The sequence below is a fragment of the Dipodomys merriami genome, unplaced genomic scaffold (assembly GCF_024711535.1).
Source record: "Dipodomys merriami isolate MVZ:Mamm:240054 unplaced genomic scaffold, mDipMer1.0.p SCAF_3, whole genome shotgun sequence".
In the NCBI taxonomy this organism is placed as follows: Eukaryota; Metazoa; Chordata; class Mammalia; order Rodentia; family Heteromyidae; genus Dipodomys; species Dipodomys merriami.
In genome coordinates this window covers 101,029,593-101,054,409 of record NW_027204492.1, presented here as the reverse complement: position 1 = coordinate 101,054,409, position 24,817 = coordinate 101,029,593, and the positions used below count along the sequence as shown (strand labels likewise).

Genomic DNA, 24,817 nt, shown 5'->3' with positions numbered 1-24,817 from the left:
AGTCAAGTATTCCCTTTATATGGGAGCTAGCACTATTTATATAGTCTACATACTGAACATCTGATTCATATTTAAGAAATTGGGAGCCATATATTGTGGCTTCCATCTGTAATTCCAACTACTCAGAAGGACCTTGGTTTGAAGTCAGCCTGGGCAAAAAATCATCCTGAAATTCCATTCAATCCCACTCCAATACGGTGGGCTGTTCTTTGTTTGCTTCTTATAGTGGAATTTTAGATCTTCCCATCCTTTTTTTTTTCCAGTTGTGGGGCTTGAACTCTGGGCCTGGGTGCTGTCCCTCAGCTCTTCAGCTCAAGGCTAGCGCTCTATCACTTGAGCCACAGGCCACTTCCGGTTTTCTGGTGGTTAGTTGGAGATAAGAATCTCATGGATTTTCCTGCCCAGAATGGCTTTGACTACACTTCTCAGATCTCAGCCTCCTAAAGTAGCTAGGGTTACAGGCGTGAGCCACTGGCTCCAGGCTAGATCTTCCCATCTTACATAAGCATTTAAAGCATTCAAAGTCCTACTTATATCTCCTACTACTATGAGATAACTTCTGTAACTTTGCAATTTCCTGAGTAATAACAATGTCTTTGGGTTTTTTTTTTGTATTGGGCCTGTGACAGATAAATTGTCTACCATTTCTGATTAACTTGGTCCTCTGCTCTCAGTTTCTCAACACAATTCCATAAAAGGACAATTCCTCCATGACTGGTGGTCACCAGTACATGACACTTACTCAAGTTTAAAAGCTCATATTTTATGAACCCAAAACACTAAAGTGATCAATATGTATACAACCCAGTGGCTTTGAGCATGAAACTCCATAATGTTGCCAAATTTGGCAGTCATCACTAAGACTTTTTTGTAACATTTTTAGAAAACTGATTCTGTGTTAAATTTCATAAACAAAATATAAAGCACTCTGAAGGCAGATCAAGTTACATTATTTAAATACATTTTAAACATTCTGAAATTAAAATCATCATATAGTCAAGTGATTACCTGTGCTTTCTATGCAGGTGCTCTATACTTTAGCCATGCCTCTAGACCTTCTCTTGCTTTAGTAATTTTTTGGATAGTGTCTTGTGTATTTGGCTAGACTGGGCTTCAATTCTACTGTATCCTTGTAGCTGAGATTCCAGATGAGCAATACCACATCCAGCTCTCAAGTACTATTTTAAATATAAGGCATTTTCCACTACTAAATGTCTTCATGATTAAACTATCTTTAAAACACAAAATATGTAACTTTAATTCAGTCTTTAGAATTATGACTATAAAACAATATAGGCTATTAATAAGAAGGGGGCAAAATCTACATTCAATGACTCAACATGTAAACTTAATTAAGTTTAAAGATACTGAGATTCTAATTAACCATTTGATGCCTTTATTATAGAATCACTTCTTGATACTGAGTATCTGAAAATAATTCATTCAAACCTTTGTTATGAAGGATTTATTTTACCTTTAATGAAAAAATAGGGAGTTCTATGTAATTGTTAAGACTCATCTTTTGAAATATACAAGGATTCTATTGCCTGAAAATCTGTAGATCTAACTTTTTATTTTAGTATAGCATCTTTACAATTTGGACTGTTTTTGCAAGAATTATCTTTTAGAATTATAGTTCGTACAATGCTGAATAAAACATAATGTAAACTATATGACATACTGCTTTAATTTCTTTTAAAAATATATCCCATCTAAATTGTCATTGTTAATGAGTTATTTTAATGTTTTTAAAAATAAAAATTTGGAAACCATCAGTATGGTCATATTAATATCATCAATATACTTCAGATAGTTATATGAAATCCCCAAAATTTTGGTTATTTATTTTCTCCAATGTTTGTGTTAGATCCATACTCACCTTTTTTAGATGGTTTTGGTGGTACAACTGGGCCAGGTTCTATGTTATCATAAAAATTATTCATGGCTTTTGGGTCAAAGTTTCCTATAAAGTAAATATACAGAGTAAGATTCTTTGTCTTGTTACTTGAATTTTAAAAAAGAATTTTAAAAAAGAATTTTAAAATGTAAGAAGAGAAAATATTTTCATTATTCCTTTCCTCCTTTTCCCACTGAAATTGTTTTATCACTGTAAGAAAAGGTTTTTAAAATCAAATCTAACCACACTAATATCTGTCTACAATGTCTTACCTGAAGGAGAAATCATCTTAACAGTAAAATTAATCTCCTTCAGCAGAATTAGGCACATGGGGTATTTGAAGGGATATGAAAGAATTGCTTATAGTTCTGCTTGTTTAATTTAATGAACAAGCCATAAGAAAATAGTGACAGCTTACTTTCATAAATTTATTATCATAAATTCATCTATAGAAGCCAAAGATATACATTAGTCATCAAATTATATTTTGAGATATCAAATAATCTAGATAAATGTGAAATATCAGCAGCTCATAAATTTCAATTTTCAAGAAAAGCAAATCTTAAATTTCATGTTAAATGGTATCTACAGGCTTTGACAATGTGCCTATTTTTGAATACATAATACAATCACTGAGAATTGCAACAAAGTTTAACCTCTTAAACTGATCACTCCTTAACCCTACTGTGACTCTTCCAAGGTTAATTTGGATACAGTGCAAATTCTGGGTCCATTTTCACTTCTGTACTAGGCTTATTCTACATAAATCCAAATAGGCTTTACATTTGTACCCATGCTTTATGCCATATAGTACTCACAGTTTAACTATATCAAATCTCTCGTTTTCTAAACTTGATTGTTTTCCCCAACAAAACTTTTCCTTATTAAAGAAAACACTTCAGCTGTTTTTCAATCCATGCACTGACTTACATGTAATCTACATGCTGAACCCCACCAAAAATTAGGTAAAAACTCAATATAAGGTTTTCTAAGGTGTGGAATTTAGTGTAAAATAAGTATCTTTGCACTCCTTACGAGATTAAGAAATGCTTACAAAGAGCTCATTGCCAAGTACATTCTAAAAGCCTTGCTTATGAAACATTAATAATGGTTTCCTCTGCAGGTCCTATTACAAATGCTTTATCCTAGTTGGATATGTTCTATTATTTTAAGAGAATTTTCTAAAAACTATTATAGTTCATGGAAGTCACAATGCTATTTGGTAAATTAATTCGATTTTTTATCTTTAAAATGCTGCTTATCTATTTCAATTATGAAGGTACAAGTGATGTTCTAATTTCTGGATTCTGTAAGACATGCTATACATATCTTAACCAAATGTTTCAGTTAGTGTCTTTTGTTTTGCTTACAGACCACACAAGTAAAAAACCTGATGCAAAAGCTTGTATAAGCTTTACATCATGCATCCTGATTCCTTTTACTGTCTAAAACTAGTAGGCTATACAGTGACTAGGCATCTAAAAATAACTTCCAAGGGACCTGGACTGCATAGCTCAACTGTTGCATTCAAATTTGCCTGTTTATATTGTTCAGATAATTCCCTATCTTTGGAGTTTACCTATCTCTTTTATCTTGCCTAAAAATGACAATGCAGAAGCTCTCTTAGGCCATAATTAAGAACAGTAAGTATAGGGATTTGGGGGGGAAAGTCGTTTTAAAAAACGGAATTGTTTTAAACTACATATCAACTTTAATGTAACAGGATATGAATATAATAGTATTTTTATCCTTATCATGCTGGAGATTGAGCTCAGGGCCTTGTATACTTTAGGCAATCCAATCACACTGCCATTGAGCTACATATTCAACTAATATATCAATATTTTAATATTTGACTATAACTGAAGGTCCACATTGTCTTACATAAACTGTATTCATCCATAATTAGTTAAGCAGAGGTCATCAAACTTTATTTCACAGGCCATATAATAAATATTTTAGACTTTGTGGCCTGTAATATAATCCCTGGTCCAAGTACTCAACTGTGTCCTTGAAACACAAAAGTAGCCATGGACAATATGTAAACAAATGGGTATGTCTACTGCTTCACTAAAACTTTTCAAAAACAGAGAGGTGGATATGTTTGCAGAACATTGATCAGTAATTTTCTATCTCATTTCTTTAGAATCTAAAATCGATTGTTTTTCCCACTTAATCTTCTTATCCATATCTAACTCAAAGTCCTTACTTTTATAGTGATTTGCCTTGGAATCTTTTTGAGTTTTGTTGTTGTTGTTGTTGTTTTGTTGGCAGTGTGGCTTGAATTCTGGGCCTGGGCGCTCTCCCTCAGCTCTTTCAAGGTTAGCATGCTCTGCCACTTGAGTCACAGCGTCTACTTCTGGCTTTTTCTGTTTATGTGGTGCTGAGGAATCGAACCCAGGGCCTCATGCATGCAAGGCAAGCACTCTACCACTAAGCCACCTTCCCAGCCCCTGCCTTGGAAACTTAAAATTAAGTTTCTTATGGAAATGTCATCTACTAGTCAACGGTGTGCAGCAACTTAGAAAAGTCTATTTTCCAAAAGAAATGAAGGCCGTTGCTAATATGGCATTCTATGTGAATGAATGAAAATCAGTTAAAACAGCTGCTGCCGTAGCATACTTCTGTAAGAAATCCAAGGAACTACACTATAATTATATTCTTATATTGTTATGCAACAGATAACCCAAAAGTAGCACACTGAATTCTAATTTGGGATCCCTATTATTTTAGATGACTATCACATAATATAAACTCTACTGTCTTGGAATTTAAAACCTATCACTTTATAAAATGTAGCCACTAAATGACTAAAACATAAATTTAAAGTAACAACATAGAACAGTCTAAATGCTAAGAACTAAATGATGAAACTGCCAAAGTAAAATTAACTTTTCAAACTCCCTAAATATGATGGATGACCATGGGATTTGGGAATCTCTTAATCTTATAATGAATAAAAACTGTCTTTTAAATCTATAAAAACCAAAATTATTGCTAGTTAAGCAGCTTTAAAAACCACACTATTACTTTATGGTTTACCAAATAATCAAGTCTATACCTCTAGATTGAAGGAGATCAACTTCTTTCAATGTACAGTCAACATTTATCTGGAGTTGTCTGTTCATGCTTCTCAATCTTGTCATTTCCTCAGGCTAGTAAGAAAGGACCCAAAATAGCAATTGTGGGAAAGTCGTTATCAAGCCCAATACTTAAAAACTGTGTTTCATGTTATTTGTTCTGATTGGGTATTACCAAGAATATGGCCTTAGTCCATAAGAGGACACATTTAAGAATTCTTATATGTTATGCTTTTAAAGGAATAATCAAGTCAAATGGGGACCACAACAACAGAGCTTCTAATGAACAAAAGCTGCATATAGTGGCTTGCCATACTTCTGGACTATGTTCTATCAGAAAAGACCATTTAAAACACTGACTATAGAGAATATCTTATGTTTTCATATAAGGTAAACTATGAGAACCAACATTTCAAACAAGAAATGTCTATGGTTTAAGATTTGTCTAGCCTGGTAAAAATGACAGCTCATTTTAGTGATAGTTTCAAGCACATTTTACCAGGATTCTCTTCTTTCTTTAAACAATTCATTGAGGTAGGTAGTAATGTCATACACCACACCAATTTGTTGATGATAAAACTGAGACAAGTTAATTTTCACAAAGTTATAAATCCAATGACTGGAATAGGCCAAGACTTATATACAAGTCTCACATATTAATTCATTTAGAAATATTTTTCTCTTTTTTCCTAGATTGAAGGCAGTGCTTAATCTTGTACATAAACATTTCAGGTACAAATAGAGTTTGTTTTTTTCTCCAGCTTTGCTTATTGCAAGCTTTCAAGCCCACCCAACTTCTTAGCCCTTTCAGGAACACATATGAGTCAGCCAAATGAAGCAAGGAAGTTTTTTGGAAGCCTTTCCTTCTTTATTCCTTACTGTACATATACATAAATAGTAAAGCCAGTGCATGGATTCTAGAGGAATGGGTACTGAAATTTTAGCACATCCCAGGGATTAACTCCATTAACTAGATTGGTTTCAACTATATGGAGTAAAATGCTAAATACCTATTATTACATGAAAATATCCTATTCTGTTAATGCTTTCGGGGGCATAAGTTAAATATGTTAACAGTGAGGAAAATGAACAGGAAGGTTATCTTAAGTTACAAAAATACAAGATCTTTAGGAGGTATTGTAAGAGTGAGTTGGAATGCCCATTACATTAGCAGGGGAAGTGGCGTTATGGCTCAAATTGGTAGAGCGCTAGCCTTGAGCAGTGCCCAGGCCCTGAGTTTAAGCCCCACAACCAGAAAAAAAATTAGCAGGAAGTTAGCAGAAGTTCCAAAAATGACAAAAAAATGTTTGAGCTAAAATCCCTTGGACTGCCAAGAGAACAACAAAAATCACTTTAAAATATTTCCTCATTCCTACCAGTAAACTAATTATGTGACAATAATGTATAATGTGCTTCCCTTAATTATTAAGCAATACTAAAGTAGTTTAAAACGTATACTTGAGAATTTTCAAAGATAAAGCACTCAGGCTGGGAAGTTGGCTCAGTGGTAGAGTGCTTGCCTTGCATGCATGAGGCCCTGAGTTTGATTCCTCAGTACCACATAAACAGAAAAAAAAACGGAAGTGGTGCTGTGGCTCAAGTGGTAGAGTGCTAGCCTTGAGCGGAAGAGCTGAGAGACAGTGCCCAAGCCCAGAGTTCAGGCCCCACGATCGACAAAAAAGAAAAGAAAAGATAAAGCACTCAGTTAAAGGTCTGAAGAATGATGTTATACTAATACAAACATGTAAAAAGAACCTATTCTTTGTGACAGTCAAGAAGCAGAAGAGGCTGAGCTTTCCTAGATATTTTGAGCCATCTAAAGAGAGATGCTTCAGCCATGATGGCCCTGAGTAGGGAAGCTCTATAACTCAGTATGAAAATATGCATTACAGTAAACAGGCTACTACATATGTGCTGGCAACAAAAACCACTGGAACACACTGAACGCAGAGTTGATAAGATTTCTTGTTCTTTGTCATTGCTTCTCAGTTAGCTGGGGGCTGGTACCTCACATCTGTATTCTTAGCTACTCAAAAGGCTGAGATACAAAAGATTATAACTGAAAGCCAGCCAGGGAGAAAAATCCCTGTGTCTCCATCTCCAATTAGCCAGCAAAAAAGTGAAGCAAATGGTATAATGCCAGCCACAAGCAAGCAAGCACGCCAAGTATGGAATTCTATGAGTTCAGGTCCTAGTAGCAGCAAAACAAACAAACAAACAAGCAAACATACACACACACACACACACACACACACACACACACACACACACACACACACACACACACACACTTACTTTTAGAAATTTAGGATTTCAAGATTTACCAATTTTAGGTTTTTAAGGTAACAGATGTTTATATCTAACATTGCAAAATGAAAAATTCTTAGTTCTTTTCACAAGGTGGGGAAATACCACAAGTCAACTGTTTTGGCACTCTGAAGACCATTGATATTCTTTGTTGGCCCCATATTACATATCTGGGACTCAAAAGCTGGGCGTCGGTGGCTCACACCTGTAATCTTAGCTACTCAGGAGGCTGAGATTTGAGGATTGTGGTTTAAAGCCAGCCCCAGCAGGGAAAGTCCGTGAGACTCCTATCTCCAATAACCACTCAGAAAACCGGAAATGGTGGAATGGCTCAAGTGGTAGAGCACTAGCCTTGAGCTGAAGAGCTGAGGCACAGTGCCCAGGCCCAGAGTTCAAGCCCCATGACCACAAAAAACAATCCACTAAGAATAAGATGAGAGGGTGGAAGTAACTTCTGGCTAGGGACAATGGCAGCTTTCTTATTAAAATCTTACCCTTCAAGGTAAGATTAAAAATATTCCCCTCCTCCATGAAATTATATTGTCTTTGTATCTTATTAGCAAAAGGCTAACATTTTTATCTCCAAACTCTGAAAATACTTGTATCATTACCATTTAGCTGATCAACACTTTCACATTTTCTCTAGATTTGAGTATGTATGTGTGTGTGTGTGTGTGTGTACACACACACACACACACACATATATATATTTCTAAGAGCCATATCTCTTTAATGATGGTATGTTTTATAGTAGTTAATACAATGCTTTGTAAATAGTAAATTGGGGGGGGGGGAATGGCACCTATCATATATCTCACACTTGTGCTTGCCTTTAAAAGGTCATTTCACTGCTGTGATCACAGATGTGTATTCCACTCTCATTAAGCAATTCTTTTTTTTTAGGTTTTGTTTGTATGTTTGTTTGTTTTTGGGGGGTCCAGTCGTGGGGCCTGAACTCTGGATCTGAGCGCTGTCCCTCAGCTCTTCAGCTCAAGGCAAGCGCTCTACCACTTGAGCCACAGCGCCACTTCCGGCTTTTTTCTTTTTGCTTATGTGGTGCTGAGGAATCGAACCCAGGGCCTCATGCCTGCAAGGCAAGCACTCTACCACTGAGCCACCTTCCCAGCCCTCTCATTAAGCAATTCTAATAAACATTCTTTTTCTTTTGCTGATACTGGGGATTGAACTCAGGGCCTCACACTGAGCTTTTTTGCTCACAGCTGGTACTCTCTACCACTTGAACTGTATACACCTCCAGCCTAGCTTTTTGCTGGTTAATCAGAGATGTAGTCTTATGGGCTTTGCTGCCTAGTCTGGCTTCAAAATGAGATCCTTCAGAGCTTAGCCACCTTAGTAGCTAAGATTACGGGCATGAGCCACTGGTACCCAGCTCACACATACTTTATACATAAAACATAAGCATGAAAAGAATGTTACTTATCCAAGGATCTACCAGTGACACAGTATTGGAAAACTGAGATTCACCACTCATTCAAAAGCCTACTCCAACACTTTGTCTTGATTACCAGCCACATGAACTGTAAATTTTTGAACCTGGAGGATTGTTTACACCTGGGCTCATTATACTTTTCTATCTACTTTATGTATACCTTTATGTAGTCCATGACAGCAGGATTATCAACATTGTTTTCCTAAAAAGGACTCAATAAAAAGTCCAACTTAAGATCTAGATTTTTTTGAGGCAACAACCCACTACTACCTTAAACAGTGTTCTACTTTGAATTTGAGAAAGATCAATAGGATTTTACTTAAGCAGTAATTATCACACAGCAAGTAGTTGCTAAACAAGGTTTACATGGTTATTTTAAATAATATGACTTCTAAGGTATAGATTCATTTAATGCTCTATAGTTACCCAAGGGTTCCCTTATGAGTCACAGGCTTCAGCATCTTTCCCCAAATACCAGTCAATGAACATCACTTTTCAGTTTGGTTTGTATTTTTCTAAGTAACTATGTAATTTAAACTCTCCCTTCTAATGATGACTAAACTAAGGGACAGTCACTAATAGAAAAAAGCTAACTCACTGAATATGCCTGTTTATCGGGAATCATTTTCTCAAAAACTTCCACTGGTTCCCAGTTATCAGCAGAGTACATTTTTCAAGAGTACCACACTGAAAAACTGTTCAAGGTCTAAGCCTCTATTCTACCTCTATGTACATTAACCTCTGTAAACTCATCAGAAATTTCATGCTTAAACCAGGGAACTCTACTCACTGCCTCCTAAATGTAAGACTCTATCTTACCTTCAAGCCTTCATTACTTCATGTTCTTTTTCCTTCAAAAAGGCCTCCCCTTTGCACTCTGCCTGTAGCAGTACTATCTGTCCTGTAGGGCAGTTGTTTCTCACTCCTTTCAATCTAGTAACCTTAGGAAAATCGAATGAAAGCTACACATTCACATCCTATATAATCTCACAAATGAAACTGCATATAATTTCAAGAAATTCACAGATTCCCCCTTTGAAGCCAGAAAGCTCAGATGAAAACGACTCTGTGAGAAAAGTTAAAGTCATGCTGACTGCAGGGAAACTGATGCATTTGCCTACTTCCTTAAATCAGTAAACTCTCAGTGAGAGATTACCTTGAATTTAAACAAGGGAGGAAAAGCTACATGGAAAAAGTAGAGGGCAAGTAAGCTTGAAGAACAACAGGATTTATAAACACAGGTCTTTGGAGGGGCATTCCAGGAGGACTGTATATTCAGAAACAGTTAGTGTATGGATTCTCTCATTGTCCGTGTACATATACAGCACTTAACACACTACAGGATAATGTAGTTACCTGCTGGTAACTACATTTTATACTGGCAGGTAGTACTAATTACCTAGCCTAGTATAATACTCATTAACTGTATACAAAAAAAAATCTTGAAAAATCAGTGTTGAAACTTGCAATGAGAGGATGGATAATAAAAAGGTTGAAAAAGCCACTAGATTTTAGGAGACATTTTAGAATTTTCAGAGGTGTGTCAGATTATCAGAATTCATAACCATTAAATAACACATCAAAAATAAATTAACCAAATCTCTGTATAGGAGCAATCCCCTGAATGACTATCAGTCAATATGATCATCTTGTTTCTACAATCACATTTAACAAAACTGCCTCAAGATATTCTACAACTTCTTCAAAATTCTTTCATTTTACCTGAAGTACTTAGAAAAATGCATGTGTGAAAAATTATGTATTGTGTGTTTAGAAGGAAGAGTACATGGAGAATAATTTATAAAACTATTGGTAAAAATTCACTTTTCTGTGATAGAAAGCAACCTATAATAAATGAGATACCACTCTCCTGTCAGTCTTTGAAAATATTGATGAGGATTACTGAAAGTAAGTCTTGTACCCATTGTTGGACAAAAAAAAAAAAAACCTGCCAGGAACAACCTAACAGAGAAACAAATGGCCTATACAATGTACCCATGTCCTTATTAATACATCCCAGTGGATCACTTACCGTGGGGATTGCAGTAGTACAACTGACCCTTCTGAGTCGTCTCTGCATCAGGTCATGCTCCATACCATTAACTTCAGCCTTCAGTCGCTCTAGCTCCTCTTTTTCAAGTTTCAGTTGCTTTGCTAACCTCTCCATCCTTGCTCGCTGATGTAACAGCAAGGCTAAAGCATTACAGATACAATCATTGCAAAGAATACACTGAAAAAACTGACTGGAAATTTTCTACATGCACGGCTATGTATAAAGGATGCCAACTTGGGGGCTGACATTTACTCTAAGGTCTTCCTACGGCTGTTTGGTTGGTTTGTTTGTTGTTTTATGGTCGGTCATGGGGCTTGAACTCTGGGCCTGAGTGCTGTCCCTCAGCAATTCAGCTCAAGGCTAGTGCTCTACCACTTGAGTCACAGTGCCACTTCAGGTTTTCTTTTTTTTTTTTGGTTGCAGGGCTTGAACTCTGGGACCGGGCACTGTCCCTCAGCTCTTCAGCTCAAGGCCAGTACTCTACCACTTGAGCCAAAGTGCCACATCCAGTTTTCTGGTGGTTAATTGGAGATAAGAGTCTTAAGAACTTTTCTGCCTGGGCTGGCTTTGAACCGCAATCCTCAGATCTCAGCCTCCGGAGTAGCTAAGATTATAGGCATGAGCCACCAGCGCCTGGCTCCATATCTGTTTTAATTTAGCTTGTAACTGCTACCAAAATGATATCACCCATTTGTTTTGTCATCATAGTTTTTCTAAGGATATTCTTTGCCTTTCCTAAGACTCTTTTTAACATAATTATCTGTGCTTTAAAGGGTTGATATATGTCTAAATTATATATATATAATTACAATTTAATCACATTTCTTTTTTGGGGAAAAAATCATACTAAGTGAAGTAAGCCACACTCAAAGAAACAGGTCCCATGGTTTCCCTTATTTGCAATAACTCATGTATGTCTAGGATAATCGCAGCAAATGATCAGAATAGCTCAATAGCTATGTACACATGATCACATTTCTTCTTATATACTCAAAAAATGTCAAAATCTCAAAAATATCCTGAATAGATTTTTAAAAATCTAGAAGAGGTCTACTATTAGCTATTCTGGCAATGCTCATCATTAATAATTTAATTACTTATAAATACTACACCATTCAGGCCATCCTCTTTGGAAAACATGAAAATTCTTTTATGTGATGAACTAGTTTATCCTGTATGAATTTTCCCCACTCTATAGTTTCTATTTTTAGCAACAGACATTTTACATGACTGTATTTTTCACAGTAGATAGTCTCCCCTCACCACAAGTCTTACTGGTTCATAAACATCATGCCTGCACTTTTATATTTTAAAACAAAGTCTGTAGATAATTCAGAATCACTACCCCTACTTGTAATAGTAATGTTATGGCATAATATTAATAAAAATGAAACATTTAATTTAAATAACTAACAAACAGTGTTTTAATGTAAGAAACCGTTACTTTGCCACAAACATTGTATTTCATAAAAGGGCTAAAATTTACCTTGTGTATAGGCATAATCATCTGATCCAGAACTAGAACTTCTTTGATATTTATGGCTTCCCTTTTCTCCCCCAGATCCTGGTATCACTGAAATGGGCTGAATAGGTTCTGGTGCTGCAGATCGCTCTTCTTGGTCCACTAAATTTAGAAGATTTTCAGTTGTTGCTCGGCCTACAGTAATTTTGAAAACTGTAGTTGGGTTTGGCATCACCCGAGGAGATGGTGATGGAACACACGAAGGTCCAGTTGGCTGTGTATATGTAATGTACACAGGATTAACACTAAATGGAGGTTTTGGTTGACTAGATATTCCTCTTGAAGGGGAACTTGAAGGTGGTGTGGTGGCTGTGTACAAGGAGTGCTGATTCCGTGGAGACGGCTGATTGCTGATGGGTGATGGACTCCTAGTAATTGTTGCCCCAGGTCTCTGAGAAGGTTCAACTGTAATTTCTATCTTCTTCATGGAACCTTTGGGTAAGCTAGATGCTGTGTATGGGAGATAGGCCACTGAATGACTTCCTTGCTTCTGATAGCTAGGAGGTCCTTGTTGATATAGATGGGGTGGAGTAGTTGAAGGACTAGGTGGCATAAACACATGGGAGCTTGGGTGGCCCAACTGGGGAGGTTGCACTTGATGCTGTGGGGAGCTGAAGGGTGAAGGACACTGAGAAGGAGGAGGTGAATGGTAAGCTGACTGAGGGATTTGCTGCTGTTTGGGAGAATACTGAGAAGGTTGATAGTTTTGTTGGTGTGGATAAACAGGCAAAGGACGTTGGCTATAATGAGGGACTGGGCCCTGTGGTGAGGACTGCCACGGCGTACTTTGGGGAGTTTGTCTTCCTGATGAACTCTGAGATGTCTGTCTAATATAAATAGAACCAGGAGAACCATAGAGATTGCTTGGAATTTGTGGAAGAATCTGTAAAGCTCTTGGTACAGTCTGTCCAGAAGGGAGATTCTGAGATACTGTAACAGTAATTGGATTTGTACTATACCGAGGTATGTGCATAAATGATGGAGGTGGTGGTGGTGGTGGTGAAGGCCCTTGCATAGCAGATGGATTCATTCCTGTTTGCATGGAAGATGGTTGTTGAGGTGGCTGTGAAGGTGGAGTAGCTGCACTTCTGTTCTGTTCATTCATAAAAAATGGATTGTAGCTGGGAGTAGCAGCCACAACAGCTGGAGCTGAGTGTGGTTCTTGAACTAAACAGATTAGCTGTTTACCTGCTGTATGCTGTGGATCTATATGTCCATCACTTGAGCTATGTACCAGTGTTCGACCACCATTAAGTTGAGCTCCATCTCCTGGGTGGTAGCTACCAGGAGAATGGATACCTAGGTTAATATGTAAAAGGCGATTTCTATTCATTCGGTTGTCATCTGGACTATGATATTCCATATACAAGTATTTGCTACTCTCCTGGGAAAGGGCTCGGCAACAGGCTTCAAGATTGTTATTATTCTATGGAAGAAAAATGGTAAAAGCATCATTGGCAAAATTAACAAAGCCTAATAGCAGAAGACAGGCCCTGCCAGAGAGTTATAAAAATATTACTGTCATAAGATTAGTAGAGAACAATATGGTCTATTTCTGGAAAGGAGATCCCAAACAATTTATATTATCAACCCCCAAGTTTTCTGACTCCAAATCCAGGATTCATTTTATATTTGTTGTATCTCAATAAATTAAAATGTTGGATGAATCTTGGTTTTACCCCAATTACCGTACTATATAACTCATCATTAATTCTTAAGCACCATGACCACGAAAAGAAGAAAACGGCAAAATTCCTTAAGAGCTAAAACAATAAAATAATAAAGCAGCCTTATCTTTTATTTGAATGTATTCCTATATAATTTCAAACTTTTGTGCAAAACAAGTCAGTAAAATAAACAAATAAAACTCCAATTCCATATTTTGAACTATGGCTCTGTGACTTTGCCATTCAGTGGTAAGTTAATAAACAAAAACCTCTTATGGACCACCTTAATGAAATTCACTTCCATAATTTAAAAAGTTTTCATCAACTGAGAGGAAATACTCAATTTCATTGAAAAATCTGAATTTTTTTCAAGTTATATTCATTCACAAAGATAGTAATTACAAACTGTTATTAAAGAATTCCAATTGATTATAAACAAAGGTTTCCTGGTGTTAAACAAAATTTCCCATTAAAATACAGAATTTCTAACTATATAATTAAACATGTATTATTCACTGCCTTTGAAATAATCCAAACAGTTTCTTAATTATCATGACTTTCTTTGTAACTTATAATAACACATACAGATAATGTACACAATAACTATTACACATTTATTTCAGGAAAGTGCATTTTGTACAAAAATGAATCACTTAAGCTTCTGTTGAGAACTAAATAAAGCTAAACTTAAAATGGGACATATATGCAATTAATTTCAGAGCTGAGAGAACTCTGTAAGGGTTCAACTACTGTCCAACTTACACTTACACAGGAGGAAAGAGAATCCTAAAAAGTAATATGGTTTGACAATAAGCATGGAACTAATTAACTGAAGGGCCAGTTCCAAATTTCTCATCTCCTGCATCCAAGTGCTCTTTCCACACAATAATTACAAGGGATAGACTATTTGGCCAAAGGACATCACCAAACTTAAGTGTCAGGTAGAAATCACATTCAGTCAAGTAAGGCTTTGCAAAATGAAATATGCATAATAAAGTGTCTTCTTGAAGTTTTAAAATAAACTCATGGCTTATCCATTTTCTTGTTTGACAATTTTATTAATATTCTTGAAATGTAATGCTTTCTACCACCGAATTAGGGTGTTTAATTAGTATCCTCACAAAAAAGGATACTACTTCAAAATGAGGAAAGAATGAATTTGGCAACTTATTCAATTGCATGTTTATAGCAACAAGTTGAATAAACCTAAGACAAATATATGAAAAAAATTCAGATCACAAATATAAGACAGCTAAATAATTCATTCTTTCCATTTGAGACTAGTTTTCACTAAGTAGCCACGGCTGGCCTTGAACTTTGCTCTTCCTAACTCTCTAGGTGTGTACCACCACACCCCACTTTTGCACAGATTCAAAGAAGAGTATCATCAAAAATAGATTCAATGTTTTCTCTCATACGTAGAAGCTAGATCTAAAACATACTGGGACATAATATATCATACAGGACTCCAGACCTTCACACACAGTGAGACCAAAGGAGGATACAGTTAGGGGAGGAACACAAAGGCACAATGTGTCTGTGCTTCTGATCATATAAAATAATATTTATTGAAATGAACTCCAGTAACTGGAAACAGGAGCATTTTTGTCTTGTTTTTTTTTGTTTGCCTGTCTTTGGGAGGGGAAAGGGACACAGAAATGGAGGGACAAAAGGTGAACAAATGCATCAGTGGCACTGTGTAGATACTATGTTGAAAATGAACTATATAACTTGTGGTGAGGATGGGAGGGGAAAACTGGGAAAGAGAAAAGGAAGGGGTGACATTGTCCAAAGAGAAATATACTCATTGCCTGACTTATGAAACAGCAACCCTTCTGTACATTACCTTTATAATAACAATAAAAAATTTAATAAAAAAGAAAAAAGGAGGAAAGAATTTACACACACACACACACACACACACACACACACACACACACACACACACACACACACACACACACACACACACACACACACACACACACACACACACACACACACACACACACACACACACACACAAATAATTCTCATTCCACATGCCCAGGCTGAGTTTTGTACTTGCTATATGCTCTATACAGAAGGGGAAGTGTAATTTACAAACCTTTGCCCAGATTTTATAGCATCAATGGGCCTTTTAAAGAGGGAAAAATACTCAAATGTTATGTGTGATTTGCTAAATGTCTTTTAAAATTTGCTAAAAATGTATCAAAAGAGCAAATGGATAAAGAGGTTAGAATTTTTTTTTGTCGGTTGTGGGGCTTGAACTCTGGGCCTGAGTACTGTCCCTGAGCTCTTCAGCACAAGGCTAGTGCTCTACTACTTTGAGCCACAGAATCACTTCCAATTTTCTGGTGGTTAATAGGAGCTAAGAGTCACATGAACTTTCCTGCCAGGGCTACCTTTGATCAGGAGCCTGGGATCTAGCTTCCTGAGTAGCTGGGATTACAGGCATGAGCCATCAGCACTAGCAAGGTTAGAATTTTTAACAAGGCATATTCGAACACTGTTGAAAGGACTGAAGGGGTGGGGGGAAAGCATCATATTCCTAAAAAGTGATCCTAAATTAAGGGATGATAGTCAAGAGAGAGGTTTTTAAGGCCTGTATGTTAAGCACAAACTACTAAATCTCATTTGTTCTAATGAAAGCAGAGAAAATTTCCAGAGCCAGTAGGGTGGAATATCTCCATAACAATGGATTGTTAATTCTAAAGGAAGAAAAAAGTGAAAGACTCAGCACAAGGTAAATATAAACAAATATTCATTGAGCTGAATTTCAAATTCTATTCTCTCAGTTTGGTTAAATGGCAGGTAATTAGAAGATAAATAAAACAAAACAATGTCAGAACTCATTGTAGACCTAGAATATGTTAGGACAGTGATTGCTAGGAAGTGGTTTCCATTAGGAAGATTTACTCTATTTGGTTTCATTGCAGTAGGGAAATACCTTTGCTCTACCAGAAAAAAAACGTGGCTAAAGAAAGAGCTAAATGAAAGAATGTGTTAGGAAAAAAAAATCAAACTAACAAAAAAATCTTAATCCCAAAGGCCTAGACCTAATAATGTGTTTACAAACAGGGGAAGCACCTCTGTTACCACTATTGTTATGTGAGTCTATTATAACTGCCCTCCCCTGTATAGTTTGTTATACCTTCATATTGCAGTTTAGGGTAGTGTGAACACAGGTAAAGTATTGGCTATGTGTGGTGAAGACCAGTGGTCAGAGTTGAATACTGCTCCTAAAAGAGAATTTATAAACACTGCTGAAACTTAACTGTTTGGTCACCACACAAAACCAACTCCAACAAGAAAAACTATAACTTAGTAATATCACTGTCTTTGACAGGAAATTTACCTGTAACATGCACTGAGACACCACACCCTCTGGAATTTCAGGGAAACGTTGTCGGAGGTCATGAAGCACCTGAATATCAAGGTGTGGGCTGCTTTGCGCCATGCCAGAGCAAATGGTGGTTGAGTTTCTCTTAGAAAATCAATGTTAACCAGCCTTCCAAAAGAAATGATCTTCCAACATCACAGTCATTTTCTATTAAAAGAAAGTAAAATGTGATTACTCCCAACTACTTATTTCACTGTATTCAGACAAATGCCATAAAATACATTAAATTGAAAAACTTAAAGTATGTATATATCTAATTCCAAGGTGAGAAAATAGACCAAGTTGAACTTAGCCAGAGATTTTTCTGATATAATATAGCCAATAAATGGCTTAAAACCAAAACAAGATAAAAAAAAATTTAAAAACCCCAAATCTTGTTTCATCTTAAAACTGAAATAAAAATAGCAGCAGCCAGAGAAAATGTAGAGTATTATTATTTGGCAGCCACATTTTTCTAGCCTTTAGAAATCCTACTTATGTATGTCACTCATGTTTGCCCAAGGGCTCTCACATCACTCTTTTGAAGCACAGTAATCATTTTGATGTCTGGACTAATGAAATAAAGAAAAAAGGACTGGGAACAGCACCAAGCATACTTATATGGTTTGCCTTACATTCTTTTTGTACTCTGAATCCAAAAAAGGTTTGAATTTAAAGTTTAAATAAAGGAAACTCAATTTCTAAATGGTAACAACTTAAAACAGACCCAAATGGAAAGGTGATATTTTTGTTTTTTTTTTTTTTTGTTTTTAAATTATACTGATGTCTCATTATTATCCAGACCTGCCTGGGTAGGTTTTCTCCTACTTTTGGTGCCACTGGCACAAGCACTAAATGCAGGCTTTCAGGCCACAACTCAAGTTAAGCACCCTCATAAAGCAACTGCAGAAGCAACAATGCCTCATAAATAAACTGGCAGTATGCAAGGTCAATTAAGCAATCCATTCCTTAATCTGTATTTGCCATTTTTAAAAGTAAAAGGTGCAGTAAATATCATAGAATCTCTTATTTCTGCTGAGTTCAAGGTGATCAAGTATTTTTTTGTGCTTGTCTGGGGTCTGAACGCAGAACCTGGGCACTGTCCCTAAACTTTTGTGCTCAACATTAGTGCTCTACCATTTGAGTCACAGCTCTTCTTCCCACTTTTTGCTGGTTAATGGGATATTAATGTATCAATTGACAAAACTGAATTGTAAGCAGAACATTAGAAGTATTTAATCAATGTTAGATGTGTTGAGTTTACAAGGATTACTCAAGCAGTAATTGCTGTAGTTGCATGTAAAAACACTTTGTCTTAGGAACTAGACCATGCAGGAGTAAAGGACATTGTGTGGGTGTGCATGTGCGTTCACACACATACACATGCACACACACATGCATACTACACATGTGCATGCATACACACTCCACTCTTTGGGATTTTAATTGGCCTGAGTGCTGTCCCTGAACTTTATTGTTCAAAGTTAGTTCTCTACCACTTGAGCTATAACTCCACTTCCATCTTTTGGATAGATAATTGTAGATAGGAGACTCATGGGCTTTCTGGCCCAGGTTGGTTTCGAACTATGATCCTCAGATACCAGCCTCCTGAGTAGTGAGGATTACAAGGTGTGAGCCATCAGTGCCTATCTTTGTATTTTTTTTGATGGTATATAGCTGACTAGACACAGGGCCTCACAGAGACTAGATAATTCAGTAGATATTAGATAAACTGAAAAAAATGAATCAAATTTAAATTTAACAGAAATGTTAACAGCTTTCCTACCAGGAAATGATCAGTACTAGGACCTCCTACCAGGAACTGACCACATTCTGAACAACTCCAAACTTCTATAAAGAGCTTCTGAAGCATGCAAATGTTAGCAATTTCCCGCAGGTATATATCTTTGTTTTTCTTTTCCTTTTGCATCTTCCTCTCTTTAATTAGAAGTCTTTAAAATACAAGATCAATATAGTTCTCTTTGTATGAGAAACAAGAAAAACCAAGAGTCAACAAAGACATACAGGTTTCAGGTGTAAGAAGAGCTTGGGCTCCACGCAGTTCATAGTACTTCGGAGTTGCCAGCTCTCAGATAGTTTTGTCAGCCTCCAGGACAAAATTGCCATTAATCTTTTTCTTTTTTTTTTTTTTTGTTGGCTGTGGGGCCTGCACTCTGGGCCTGGGTTCAAGGCTAGCACTACCACTTGAGCCATGGCACCATTTCCAGCTTTTTCTGTTTATGTGGTGCTGAGGAACCAAACCCAGGGCCTCATGCATGCAAGGCAAGCACTCTACCACTGAGCCACTTTCCCAGCCCCTGCCATTAATCTTATCACTATTATCAGCTACTATTTACTAAACAATTATGTCCACAAAATTAACTATAATTATTTCCATTTCACAAATAAGAAAATGAATGCAGAGACTGAGTATATGGCAGAATTATGAGTTAAACCCAAAGAGTTTTCTAAAAAGTCTATAATCTTTCCACCATGCCACCAACAGGAAGGAAGAAATCCCGAGGGCACCTTTCTAATGACAAGCAACATTTAGTGTATCATCCAAATAGGGATTTAAAGGTATTCAGGGAGGTAGAAAGCTGTGAGGGAAGGAAATAATTCTTGTACAAATGAACTGGCTGTTTCAGAATGTAAAAAGCAGTGGTACAAGGAAGAAGTTATTTTTTCTTAAGGGTTGCAAATATTTGCCTTGGAAATAGTTTATTAAGGCACTTTCAAATCTAAGCCAATGACTTAAACACCCAAAAAGATGCCTGTAACCTGAAAAGATGATTGATAGTAGACCAACATTCTACAACAAATAGGAATCTGAACTGATAGAACCATTTTTCTTAAAGGATTATAGCACCGGGTGCAGGCGGGGCAAGAAAGTACCCAAGACTCCTATCTTCAATAAATCACTACAAAACCAGAAATGGTGATGTGACTCAAGTGGTAGAGTGCTCGCTGAAGAGCGCAGGGACAGCGCCCAAGCCCAGAGTTCAAGTCCTACGACTGGCAAAAAAAAAGTTAAAGAGAAAGGATTAAAGCATATAATCTTTTTTAAATAAGTTTTTTATTGAGAAAATACTGTACAGAGGGGTTACAGTTACATGAGCAAGGTAATGAGCACATTTCTTATCAAGCATTGTTGCCTCCTCCTTTGTTTTTCCCCTACCATCCCTTCCCTCCTATCTCCACAACTACACTCCCCCCTCACTACTACCCTCCCCCCACCCAGGCCAAAGATGTATAGTTCATTTTTGACATAATATCTTGTACATCTCATTGGTGCAATGGGTCCACCTGTATTCCTATTTAAACAATTTGTTTTTTCCCTTCCCCTTCACAAAGTATACCAACATCAAATACAGTGAAAACAGGGGTTATACAAAGCAACAAAAAAAAAATCACATGGTACCCTATAAATACATTATAAACAATAGCAAGAAAGATAGCCAGGCACCGGTGGCTCACGCCTGTAATCCTAGCTACTCAGGAGGCTGAGATATGAGGATCATGGTTCAAAGCCAGCCTGGGCACGAAAGTCCATGAAACTCTTATCTCCAATAAACCACAAGACAATGGGAAGTGGCGCTGTAGCTCAAGTGGTAGAGTGCGCGCCTTGAGCTGAAGAGCTGAGGGACAGCGCCCAGGCCCAGAGTTCAAGCCCCATGATCGACCAAAACAAAAACAAAACAAAAGAATAGCAAGAAAGAAAAAAACCACTTGTGTCCCTATCTTCGGGTTCATTTTGCTTAACTTCATTTTATCTGGCCATATGTACATAGCTTTTGACCTTTTCTACTTGTCCCAGATATATACTAGTTATTGCAAATAAGGCAAACCATGGGACCTATGTTTCTTTGGGCCTGGCTTACTTCACTTAATATAATTTTTTCCAAGTCTTTCCATTTCCTAACAAATGGAGCGATGTCATTCTTTCTGATGGAGGCATAGAATTCCATAGTAGTTGACATTCTGCCCAGGACATTTATTAACATAAGCTCTAACAGACATGGATAATCACGTAGTGTTTCATGGTGGTATGTATCACTTAAGCCACACCTGCACTTCTGGCTAGTTTTGGTGCTTAAAAAGAGGTAAGAGTCTCCTGTGCTTTCCTGCCTAGTCTGGCTTAGAACTACAATCACAGGCTCCTGAATAGCTTTCATAAAATGTTAAAATATGTCTTTTAAAAAGTAATTTCCCTTTTGTTCACCAAGAAGTAGCAAACCAGCTTAAAAAAAAAGTTTAAAACCAGCTTGAGGGGGCTGGGAAGGTGGCTCAGTGGTAGAGTGCTTGCCTTGCATGCATGAGGCCCTGGGTTTGATTCCTCGTAGCATATAAGCAGAAAAAAGCCAGAATTGGCGCTGTGGCTCAAGTGGTAGAGTGCTAGCCTTGAGGTGAAGAGCTAAGGGACAGCACCCAGGCCCAGCGTTCAGGCCCCAAGACCAGCAAAAAACAAAACAAAACAAAAAAACAGCTTACGAATAAATTATTTCAGTTGATAAGTCAAGTTCCTTTAAAAACACTTAAAAACTTCTGGTGTCAGAGTGAAGTAAGGTCACAAAGAGAAGGGTAGATTAATGGAGAGGAAAAGGATGAGGGAATGAAGTCATAATAGTCAAGATATATATGTGAAAATGAAACTAGGAAAATTGAGGTAATGTGTAGGGTTGGGAGAAAATTTTCAAAGGGCTATCATTGATTGAGATTTTTGTACTCATAAATTGACATACTGAATTGAAGCCTTAAAGATAAGGAAAAAGAAACAAAACACAAAAGTACTACACTGTATTTTTGTATTTAGTACCATCACAAACAACTAAAATGAAACCTTCAGATAGTGCATTAATCTTAGCTACAATGCAGATTAAACATACAATTTATTGTCCATATATATCAAGGTATGCACTGACTACTATACAGAATACACACTGACTTTGTTTATGAACATTAACATGGACTGCTACTTTTGTACAATATCAGAAGTACTCAATGATGATTTTTTTCATTTAAAACCACGCAGAGACACATTTGCAAATATTATTTGTTATCCATTGGCAAAATTAATGTATCAGGGAAACAATGTCTCTTTTTACATATGTCTAAGAAAATGATTAGTTTGTACCATGCTCCAAAGCTGATCTTTTTGTTCTTTGCAGTGCTGTCCTGAAATCATGAATTTGAATATATTTGATATTATTACTCCGATGCTCAAATTTTTCCAGTTTTGACCAGCAGATTTCTCTAAGCTGGCTCTATGTCAATTTGACATGATATTGTTATATTGTATAACTTCCTTGCTACTCTGCATACCAAGAATTTCAAGATGCTCCACAATCTTAGACTGAAATTATACCCCTAAGAAGTCCTATATTTATAAATATAAAAAAGTAATGTACTTATTTTTGTGATTGTAAAGGATATTTTTTGGAAGTTATTTCACTTTACCAAGATAAAAATGATAGAATGTTGCTTTTTTGCAGCCCTGATTGAAAATGTATATAGGTATTAAATATTAATGCCTACTAATGTTATAGAAGAGAGAAAAGCAGACATGTGATTCCTATAGTCTTCCCCTAGAGTTTGCTGATGGGTTAAAATGTGTATCTGAACAACCTTTGGATCTAGATGTCCACATACAGAAATTCAGAGTACAGAGGGTCATGATACGCTGCTCCCTGTATGCCTAATAAGCAAAATCTAGACTCTGGGAAACTTGACAGATGTAAAGGACTCAGTTCTTCAAATTGTAGGGAAAAGAAAAGGCTGGGAAAAGGGACTATTAGATGCAGAGAGATGTAAAAGATACATCACATTTTTGAAAAGTAGATGAGACTAAATGGGTTTAGTTTAGGATATACTTTTGGCTCCAGATAGTATTTTTTTTTTGTCAGTTGTGGGGCATGGGCATTGTCCCTCAGCTCTTCAGCTCAAGGTGAGCATTCTACCACTTGAGCCACAGCGCCACTAGGATATACCTTTGGTGAAAAGCTGTAGATATGGTTACTCTAAAATTTCTTTTTTAATGGTAGAACACGAGTATGCTCAAAATGGGACAAGGTACTTCTAAGGTGGCTGGCACATTTCTATTTTGGGGACTTTAAGAGTATTTACTTTAGAATAATTAATTATACCAACCATAGTTAATATTACATGACTTTATGTTTTTAAATTTTTAAATAAAAACTATTTTAAAATTATTTAAAGATTTTAAAAATAAAACATATTTTTAAAAAGATGACACAAAGAAAAACCTGAGCTGTATGCGCTATGCTCAGAACTGATCAAACTCCCAGGACACCCATGAAACAGCTAACACTAAAGCCCAGATAGCCATAGCTGTAGCTTATGAAGTTGTGCAGACAGTCATCCTAAATCTTGATCATCACATAGCTCATGGGCCACATGAACCGGGAGCTTCTGCAGAGGTGACATTTACTGCCTGTCAGCTCTGGGGGAGGGAGAACTTCTGAATTTTGCAGGCAAGACAAAGACTGGGGCTCCTGATGCTGTGCTTAGAAATGGCATCATGGAGGCTGTCTTTAGTTTTATAGCCATCTCCCTAATTCAGGAGACTTGGCACTGTAAGTACAGTGGGTTCTATTCCCAAAAAAGTAGTTGCTAGGACTTCTCCCAAAAAGAATTCCTCTTCCTAATTGAAGAGGAAGCCCCCCCCCCACAGAGCTTTGCTCTGATAGCACAATTCCCCACACTCCAGAAAATGATGTGAACATTTAAGTGGTTTGTTTCCACAGCCTTCTCTGAGCTCAGCAAATACATAGAATGGTGCCATTATGGCTCAGAGAATTTTACCTCTGCCAGAATTTTAGCTTACTTCCTAAAATAAGTATATCAGAGGTTGCAAACCAATGGTCTGTGGGCTGAAATCTAGCCCACAGATCTTTTGGATTTTGAAACAAATTGCACTACATTTTAAAACAGGAAGACTTTCCATAAAAATTAAACATCTAGCTTTCCTCTGAAAAATTCCCTATAAAATGCAGGCAACAATTAACTGAAGCTGAGGTGCCACCTGCTCCTTTGCCTAGATCCTACAGTGCCTCGAAATCCTAAATAATAAGGCTTGCCTTGCTTCAGTTGTTTACATACTGGCTAAATTAATGGTACCTGTAATGTGTTCTACAGTGAGATTTAAAGGTGTTACTGGCTGAGCACTGGTGGCTCACTCTTGTAATCCTAGCTACTCAAGAAGCTGAGATCCAAAGGATCCAAGGTCAGGCCAGGGAGGCCACAAGCCTCCACATCTCCATAATAATCAGCAGAAAGCTAGGCTGAAGGCACAACCTAAAGTGTTAGAGCACTGGCTAAGCAAGTGATCCATGTGAGTGCAAGACCATGAGTTCAAACCCTAGTATAGCCAAAAAACTATTAATTTAATTAAAGATACTATTATGCCAGTTTAGTGTGCCTTAATAGCATATTGTTGATG

At 36.8% G+C, this 24,817-nt stretch overlaps 1 protein-coding gene across 3 annotated transcripts in view; it reads right to left on the bottom strand.

The window, feature by feature from the left end:
- Positions 1-24,817, bottom strand: part of Tab3 (TGF-beta activated kinase 1 (MAP3K7) binding protein 3) — a 56,528-nt gene that overhangs the window by 10,074 nt on the left and 21,637 nt on the right. For all 3 annotated transcript variants that reach the window (XM_070040675.1, XM_070040676.1, XM_070040677.1), the window contains exons 2-6: positions 17,335-17,526; positions 12,274-13,735; positions 10,767-10,927; positions 4,959-5,052; positions 1,880-1,963 (exon numbers count right to left, since the gene is read on the bottom strand). In XM_070040675.1, the coding sequence (XP_069896776.1) occupies positions 1,880-1,963; positions 4,959-5,052; positions 10,767-10,927; positions 12,274-13,735; positions 17,335-17,436 (1,903 nt within the window). In that variant the 5' untranslated portion in view covers positions 17,437-17,526. The remainder of the gene's footprint in view (positions 1-1,879; positions 1,964-4,958; positions 5,053-10,766; positions 10,928-12,273; positions 13,736-17,334; positions 17,527-24,817) is intronic.